This window comes from Cyclopterus lumpus, chromosome 10, assembly GCF_009769545.1.
Source record: "Cyclopterus lumpus isolate fCycLum1 chromosome 10, fCycLum1.pri, whole genome shotgun sequence".
In the NCBI taxonomy this organism is placed as follows: domain Eukaryota; kingdom Metazoa; phylum Chordata; class Actinopteri; order Perciformes; family Cyclopteridae; genus Cyclopterus; species Cyclopterus lumpus.
The window spans coordinates 13,069,466-13,078,947 of NC_046975.1; the positions used below are offsets into that span (position 1 = coordinate 13,069,466).

The following is a 9,482-nucleotide window of genomic DNA, read 5'->3' on the forward strand; positions in this document are numbered from 1 at the left end:
AGACTATGAAACAACAAAAACAAGCACATCTTAAGATGCTCAGATAACTAGACTTAAAGTCAATAATTTTGTATCCCTGTATGTCATTAAACCTGGCTTGAGATTTGTTTTTCCTGGCAACTGTTGTTGTCTAAACAACCTAAGGACACAGCAACTCTTTGCAGTTTATGGTCCGGCTGAGTGAGAAGATGAAGTGTAATTTTCTTCTTGAGCAGATATCCATTATTATGGATATTACCGGTCTGCTTGTGATATGTATGTGCAGCCAAGTGGACCATATTGAAGCATGCAGGATACAGTACTGTTTACCTTAAGTAAGCAGTGGGGCCACATATTCCACTGTTACTCTTTATTCCACATGCCTGTATGGGATTAGACCTTGGAATTGACAAGCGTGTGTCTGTGAGTGTGTGTGCGGTGAGAGCGAGTCACACAGCTGGAATGCTGGGCCTCTCTGGATGTTTGCCTCCACTCAGTGCGGATTTTTCTCTCTATACCAAAGCTCAGACATACTTGCACACATCTTTGAGTCCACTTTTAAACTCGAAACATCGACCAGGTTCTGGTCTGAAAGGAGGACAAGAGTTCAAATATGCCCTCCTATTCTCATCCTCGTCCACCATGGTTTTATGGTGCAATAATGGCAGTTTGTTATAACGATATATCCAAGCACACTTTTCTTGAGTGTTTCGGACTCAACTGATTGTGTTGAGTAGCCACCACGGTGAAACAGACCCGTTTGTAGACGACATTGAAAGGAAATTGACCACATGTGCTTACCACGTTATCATTCACACTCCCCCTCACTATTAGCAGTGTCCTTCATAGGTCTCAGTAGATCAGACAATATACCAAAGTTTCTTCTTTCTCTCCCCTATTTAGATAGCTGTTGAGTTCTCTGTAGTTCTCTTTTCATGGCGTGGCAGTCACTTGTTATGGTACTGAACACTATTCTCTATTTCACCTTTTTTTTTTAACAACCTGTGTTCCTTTGTCCGTCTCTTTTTGTGCATTCAATAAGTCACCATTCAGGTGTTCCTTGTTTACCTGCGTGCTAATAGATGCTCCAGTCTCAACTGTTCCTTTTGTGTAGGTATTTACTCTTTCGGTCTTCTCTCCTGCTTCTTTGCATCATTCCCTCGGGTAGAACATCTCTTTTAATAATGCAGCACATCATCCTGCTGGCCTCTCTCTCCTGGGAGCTCTTGTGTCGATTAGGCTGCAGAATCTGGAGCCAAGCCAAGGTCTATTCTCCGCATCACTGCACAACAAGAGAGCCGGAGAGAGAGGGAAAGAGCTAGAGAGATGGAAAAGACATGGTGGTATGGCCAGCGAGGTGGAAATGGACAAGAGTGCAATGGGCTTGAAGACATTTATAGAGAGAAGCAGGGACACATAAAGAAGAGAGAGGCTTTTAGCACTGCTGAGCCACCATTGTTGCCTTATCTCGATGACGTTTTGGTATCAAAATAACACAGGTTACCTTCCACGGACTCTTTCTGTCCTCTGCGTCTATTCAATAGATTCTTATGAGAGCCATGTAGTTACTCAATTGACAGGAAAGCTCACCAATCTGTTCCCCAAAAGGTCTTATTGTAGAGTTATGTTTTGCCTGCATTTCTTCACCAATGATACTTGATTGTGATTCATCTTGCGGTGTATGTGCATTTTCAGGGCTTCTATAGTGGATTTTGCAGTCATGTGATTCTGTAGTTCTCTTTTTGATATGATCTGCCTTTTGTTTTTGTTGCGAGTCCCATTTTGTCTTTGTTTCTGCGTGTGAGTTTCCTTGCTGCATTTGATGCTCCACAGCTTTTGGAACAACATGGATGCCTGAGCATATATATATATATATTTCTTTCCAGATGTAACCCTTTGTTGAGCCTCACAGACATGCAGACATACACCATCTCACACAGATGTGCCAGGCACAAAGCAACATCTCTTGAACCAAAAGTTCCATCTCTGAACGGTCTTGCTGTTGTTGCAATGAAACATACAACTCATGTTGCAACTTCTCTTCTCTTTACAGCAAAAGCCCCCCAACAATGACTGGCGCTTCACACAGGGACCGAGACCTGGACCTAGTGGGTGAGTAAAGTGAGACACACACATATATATGATATATACAGTGTATATATATATATATATATATATATATATATATATATATATAGGATAACATCCTGAGTAATGTCAAGGACATGTTGTTGGGCTGCACAAGGCAAGCTTATCATTAAGACAGAGGGAGTGAGGAAGGATGAGGAATACAAAAAGAGGGGGATGGTAGCGGGTGCTGTAACCATAAGAACTCGCTGATTGTAAAGAGCTGATGACATCAAAGTCACAATGCAACCATCTGAATCAGACTTCGAATTACACTGTGGTGATGATTTTACTTGCAGTGAATTCCAATTCTTGATTTACACTCCTGAATGAGCATCTCTGCCTTGTTGCTGGCTGCTTTATAAAATGGCTGCCGCAGCTTCCCCTCCCCCTCCCCTCCCCTCCCCTCCTGTTCCTCTCGTCTCTGCGCTCCCTGAGCCTGTGCGCCATCACTCAGTACTACTGATGAGGGACGGTGACCAGAGCTGGTGGGGGGATTGGATCCTGTATTTATCCTTCTTGCTCTCTTTACCGCTTCTGCCACACTTGCGAGGCTTACTGACTTGCTTAAACGATAGATTAATTGTCTTTATATGTTTCAGTTGTGTGTTTTAGTGAGTGTGTATGACAATGGTTAATGATTGCTCCTTTGCCCATATTGTGTGGGCTAAAACAGAGTGGGTGCAGTAACAGTTTTCACAACAATGATTGTACACATTCTTCCTGAAACATACCAGCTGGGGCAAATTGTTCTTTTAAGTCAGGAAAATGTTAGACACACACTGACACAAACACCACTGTTGTTATACAATACCACAGGGAATACTAACACTAACACTAACTCCAGCCTTCAGTCAAATACACAATGGTTCTTGCAGACTGTATAACATGTTGTGTTTTTAGTCCCCACATGCCATACGGTACACACATACGATGGACGCCGAAGAGTGGGACAAGGTACTAATTTAGACGTAGACACTAAATGGTCACTTTCTGTCCTTAGAAGCTTACCAGTGTTTAGGTTTCTCAAGTCACTGCTCAGTGAAAGAGGGACCTGATCACAAATCAGCTGAAAAGGGCAGAGAGTCTAACATATTTTAGGTAGTGCACTGCAGTTGAGTGCTGTACTGTGTGTAGATGTACCTAACCCATAGCTTCTGTTAGTCTCCCTAAAAGTTTGATGGGGTTTGTTGATTGATGTGCTTAGGCCACAATGCCTGCTGTGGCGTAGAAAGGATTGTGACACGTTTGCGTGCAGTGATTTGTTATGCCTTGTATGTGTGCTATACATAGTCATTATACCCTGAGAACTCTTGTTTTCTCTACTTCTAGGAGACTGGCTTACCATACAGTGTTGCCTTTGATGCGTGTCTGTGATGGTTGTAGCTCAACATCACCACGTGTGATTTATCAACAACAAAGAGACAATACAGACAGCTGTTTCATGATTAATTTCTTTAAAACACCCGTGAGGGGTTACAAAGTTCCTCAATTAAGTAAACAGCACTCCATATCCAACTCCTGAGGTCAGATGCCAGCATGTGAATCATGGGACTGGATGAAAGACCTTACATTAAATAAGTTAATGTCTACAAGGTTCTCTGCAAAACAAGGAGACCCAGCCTTAGAGATAAAACAGGTCATGTGAGGTTGCAGAGGAAAACGACATCCTTGTCTGGCCAACCAAGGACATCCCCCTGGACCACAGTTGACAATCTTGCCCACAGGAAGTGATAATCCTGGGCACAGGAAGCGCTTAACACAACCACAGGAAATTATAGGAAATGACAGTACAGAGAGATGCTAATTTAGCTCAAATTAAGCATGCCCTTTTATCTAAATGTGAAGAGGCACAAAATGGCTGCCCTGGCTTTACTGACCATGCTCTTACACAGCCTGTTTCTCATTGGCTGTCTGGCACAGACCTAACATGTTTCTCTCCCTCAGTCTCTCTCTGGCGCCAAACTGCGAAACACTTCAGAGTGTTGGCAGCGAAATCTGGCAACTTGCACTTGAACAAATTCCTGTTTTTATGTTAGAATTCCTTTTTGTGTCCTTTACTTTCCCTTAATACCCTGATGGAGACCAATTTGTCCAATACTTGTTTTAGTTGCTTTTAAATAGGAAAGAGAGTGTCCCTCTTTATCTCCCATCTATTTAACACACTAGCTATAAGCATATAGTCCTATTTTTCTCATTTATTGCTACTGCCTGTATTTGTCAGATAGTGAGTTCTCAGACTTCAATGTGTAATGTGCTGTCCTCTTTAAAGCTGTTCACTTAATGATCATCCACTAAATGCCCTCATGGTCAAACCACCAATGTATTGACACTCAATTCAGGAGGATGAGAAATTAGTTAAAAACACGGATATTGTTTTTGCACTCCATAATGGTTTCATAGAATTTGTTGTGACTTCTACTGAAGTGGAGAGACATTTATTTATTATTTTTCTGACAGTGTACCACTAGTGTGAAGAAAACATACTGGAGTTTCATGGTCGTACCAAAATATGATCTAAAAATCCACATATGGAGGTTTATTGGTACATTGGGAAAAGGAGCAGAGCCAAGATTAAAGCATTGTGACCTCGATCTAGTTGGAAAGTTTGTGCTGGTGTGTCACAAGAGTTTGAGTGGAAATAAGTAGGTGAGCATAATAAATGGCAGGATTGCGTTCTCCTTTGTTGCCCCCACATGCAAATTGCAGACTTTAAATAAACAAGCCTTTTGAAGCTGAAATTTGCCCAGATGGAAATGCTTAGTGCCTACCGAGCGCTGCATGTGTGACTACGCAGACAGCTATTTCCTTTAAAAGGGGGATCATTAAATATTTATTAAGATTTGCTAGACGGCGCAGTGCTCATGGTCATACCGGAGAGTGTGAATACCGTAAAATGTTGACCCTGTGAATGCGTGAACACGCTTGCTTCTGTGTGTAAGTGTGCAGAAATACAAGAGTGTGCTTAAGAGTGCGTATTTGTTTGAGACACACCCTGTTTGTAAACTATACATCCTTGTTTTCCTTGCTGAGTTCCCGTCAGGCTGTGTATTTGGCCATCAGCTGCTTTGCCTTAACATCATAAACCACCAACTGTCAAACCAGTGAGCTAAAGACGCATTGGAGAGGATGAACAACCAGTTATTTACAGTTGTTCTTTCCTTGTTTTCGCCACAGTGCAACTGGAGGACCTGAGGTTGCCATGGGAACTGGCCCATGGCCCCAACCCCCAACTGAGGCTGAGCAGCTTCAGGCCCTGATGGCTGCAGCTAACGGTGAGTCCTATAACTCGTCATCTTGTTCCTCCCTTCTATCGATTCATCTTCTCTTTTCCAAATCAATTTATTGTTCTCTTCATAACCTTGGAGAGGGTGCTTGGGCAGAGGTTGTTTATTTGGGTTCCTGTTTAGTTGCAGGGCAACTAGCGAGACTCGCTCATTGATAAAGCTCTCTCTGTCCACATTGATGTTTCCATTTCGTGCTTGTGTGTTAATAATTATCCGGAGAATATTCAGACGGTTAACGCAACTACCTGTAGTCCCTCAGATAAACGGTACAGTTGATTTGTTGAATTCGACTACACAAAAGAGATGCATGTTTCCACTTTAAACACTCATCACAAGCGTAGTGTTTTGCCATAAGCAGAAGCTATAGAGCTACATGAAAGGTTATGTAATATGCCACCTTTAGGCTCATACGTAACTAAAGATTCCCGTGTTGCACAACATGTCCCCCTTCTACTGCCCTATTTCTCTTTTCCTGCAGTGACTGCTGAACCAGGCACTGCAGAGGGACACACGCAGTTATTAATCTGTGGGCTTTTACTGTGGAAGTCACAATAATAACATGAACAAATACACAAACTAAATATGCAGAAAAGATCTTGACATGATTTATTCACAAATAGACAATCAAACTCACTGTTTCCACTGTTTTTTAAACCATTGACAAATCCCATCTCTCTTCCTCTACACAATCTCCCCTCCCCCCCTCCTCTTGGACACTGCACCGGACATTGTGTGGAATTTTTCCATCGGAGTGAACAGAGAGAGGAAAGACTTGTCTTGGGATTAGTGGTAACCTGCATGTCAGCACAAAGACAGAAATAACAGTTAGTGTCATCAGGAAGAAAGAACAACATCGTGCCGGTGTTAAATATTGAACATCTCTGGTCCATACATACGGACACTATTGATCAGCACAGCGCAATCGGTTAACAAAGCCCTGATTAAGTGCATTTTATACCATTTATTATAAAATCTGTTTTCAGATACTGCAGTTGGCAGCATTACAGTTTTTGTGTGCATGTGTTTATATAGGCTGAGAGGAGCTCCAGGATGGGGGAGGGAGCATTGGTGTCTTTGGTTCTGCAATGCAGGGGCTGTGGGAGAATGATGAGCTGAGCAGCTACGTCATGCGCACGCACACACTCAGGGAATGCATGATAGAAAACCAGAAACACTGAGGCGTATGATGGGAAGGCAGTATCATAATCTGCGTTAAGAAAAAAAAAAGCTATGCACAATCAACCACTGTGTAACACCTCTTTTGCCTTTTTTTGATATTTTTCTACTCCTGTCCCTTGTTAGTTCAATGCATCCTCATGGTTTGCCTGAGCAGTGGGATATGTGTATAACAAATGTAATATTCAAACAGAATCTACCTTATTTCTTGGTTTAATCTTCTCGTATGACCTATTTTCATTTCACTCCTTTAATATAACGCTGTCACACGAAATGTTAGTTTTCTAACAAATTTCATCCCTGTCTCCTCCCCCGCCTGTCCATTCCCCCACTCTGTTACTCTTCCCCCCAGAAGTAAGTGAGGCTACGGCCACACTGGGACCCGGCACCATGGGCCTGAGCACCCGCTACAGCCCCCAGTTCACCCTGCAGCACGTGCCCGATTATCGCCAGAACGTCTACATCCCCGGTAGCACGGCCACACTAACCTCCAACCCCCAGCAGCAGCAGGCCACAGCCCAGCAGGCGGCCCAGCAGGCGCTGCCCCCGCCCCAGGTCATGGCCCAGCCCGAGCCTCCCAAGGCCGCTCAGACCCCTGCCTCCAAGAAGAAGTCCACCAAGAAGGAGAAGAAGTAGAGTTGGAGGTGGAGGAATGATGAACCCGGCCTGATCTGATGAGAAATGCAACCCCCCATATCCCCCCATAAGGTATCTAATGCTCTGCTGTCAATCATGTTAGCCACGGTTTAAATAATGACAGCAAATCACTTTTGACTACATGGACGTTGGATAGATGTTGATGGTTCTTTGAAAGTGTCTTGAATGTGCTGAAGGCGGTTGTTGGTGTTGATAACCCGTGCTGTGCTAATATTTTAGAATTGCTCACATAATCTTTGTTGGTAGATCATTTTGGCAGGTTATGGGGGGTTATTGTGATGATTTCTTTTTCTTTTGGCAAAATCCAATGAACTTGGACAAAGAGATTCAGTGTAAGGAACCTTGCTGGGATGACAAGGCTGTACGGAGTGATGTATTCAGAGATGAAATGTTAATGTCTTTCACGTTGGATTTATTGTGCTCTTTCCCTGAGATGGAAAGTCAGCTATTGTAAAGTTCGCTAATTACCATCCATTAGATTCCTATATAGGGTCGGCATATAAGTCCTGTCAATATACGGCTGTTGTTTGACAGGTATTACAAACTCTTCTGCATGCTCTTTAAGGTTCAAACCACATATACTAGTTTATAGTTGCAAACTATGCATTGCAAAAGCAAAGAGGAGGACATTCTGAATTCGTTATCCTCCATCCAATCGCAGGTCAATATGATGCACATGTAGCATTTACTTGACACAAAATTAAAATGACTTTTTCAAGCATAGTAAAATAGTAGTAAAAATTAATCTCAAGAGATTTTTAGGATCTGAGCATGCATCCAGAGGAAGGTGCTGGCAGAGGGTGGGTGGCATGATTTTGTGTCATTGGGTCACGAGCCATGCTGACCATGCAGGTGGTATAGCAGCAGAGACTTGTGTACGACCTCCAGATGGGCACAGACATTTCCTGCTGCCTTGCATCCTCTACCCTCTGCTCCTCCTCACACCCAGCTTGTGTCCTCTCCTCACTTACTACCCCAAGTTGAGAGCCAAACAAAGAGAAATGCACTGTTCGTATTTTGAAGATCAGATAATTAAGGGGTAGTAATCACTTTGGTCTTTGGGGAAACGCATATAAATTTGAGTGCTTAGGACTATCTAGAAACTTTACAGGCCTTTAGGGTCTCGACTGAGTATTACCCCTCACTATTCTGAAGTGTTGAAGAACTTCTTGATGTGACACAGTAACATGTTTTTTTTTCTTTGGGAGATAATGATTCAATAGTATAGAAGAATTGTTTGTATAAGATATGAAGTCTTTACTTTGCCGTCCATCTGTCCTTCAGGCCTCTGGCCAGATACAACTGCATGAGAAAAAGCAGGCTGGGTCAGGGAGAGTGGAAGGGGTGTGGTGAGGGGTTCACAGACTGAGGTGGCACCATAACATCAACCAGAGGGGTGATAAACAACATTGGCTCTACCCACTGAATGTACAGAGGAACCACTGTTGATCTGTCCACTCCGTAAACTTTCTCTAATGCACTGACCCCGGTAGAGGTCAACAGAGCCAAGCACAGCTGTCCCTGTTGGTGATGAGATACCACTCGAGAGCTCTTTGAATTGTCCCTCCTCTATTGCCATCATGAGAAACCTTAGCCTCTCTTCCACTCACCTCTCCGCTCCACTCCCTGGTCCTTTTGAGGCTCTTCTCCACTGTAAATAAACACACAGTCCTGTCGATGGTATGAGCCAGTTGTTTGTATAGTAGGGATTAAGTCCAACAGTTTCAAAATAAAAGTCCCTCCAACAAGGCGTGGCTTACTACTGGAATGTGTTGCATTTTGTTTTTCAAGAAAAATAAGAAAACCACAGTTAAAAAAAAAAAAAAAAAGAATCAATAATGAATAAAAATCTGAGATGTTCTTCAACAGTTTGTGTTGCAATGTAGTAACTAAGCACCATGGAAGCCAACTAACACTTCAGTGTAAATAAATGAATTAAAGACAACTTTAGATAAGTAAACAAAGTGACACACGTAGACTAGTTAACTTGTGATATGTGTTGCGCATATTTTTGTGTTCAGTTTCTCTCTACTATCTTTTGTCACCCTTTAAAGAAACAAAACAAAACAAAAAAATATGGAAATGTTTCTATCCTTCTGTAACCTCTTAATGTTCTTTTGCGGTGATTTTATCTTGTGCATTTGTGAAAGAATGCCTCTCATTCTCTTTCTGTCCATATGAACAAATGATTATAAATATTATATATGTGTAAGTCCGTCCGCTGCTGAATTAATACTACTCTATCCTGCTGTATTA

At 42.5% G+C, this 9,482-nt stretch overlaps 1 protein-coding gene across 15 annotated transcripts in view; it reads left to right on the forward strand.

The window, feature by feature from the left end:
• The window catches only part of LOC117737724 (protocadherin gamma-C5-like), a 72,199-nt gene extending 63,144 nt beyond the window's left edge, over positions 1-9,055 (forward strand). For 4 of the 15 annotated variants that reach the window (XM_034543872.1, XM_034543864.1, XM_034543856.1 and 1 more), the window contains exons 2-5: positions 2,033-2,091; positions 3,010-3,063; positions 5,284-5,381; positions 6,922-9,055. In XM_034543872.1, the coding sequence (XP_034399763.1) occupies positions 2,033-2,091; positions 3,010-3,063; positions 5,284-5,381; positions 6,922-7,205 (495 nt within the window). In that variant the 3' untranslated portion in view covers positions 7,206-9,055. The remainder of the gene's footprint in view (positions 1-2,032; positions 2,092-3,009; positions 3,064-5,283; positions 5,382-6,921) is intronic. The other 11 variants (XM_034543865.1, XM_034543863.1, XM_034543859.1 and 8 more) reach the window with 3 other exon arrangements.
• The last annotated feature ends 427 nt before the right edge of the window (positions 9,056-9,482 follow it).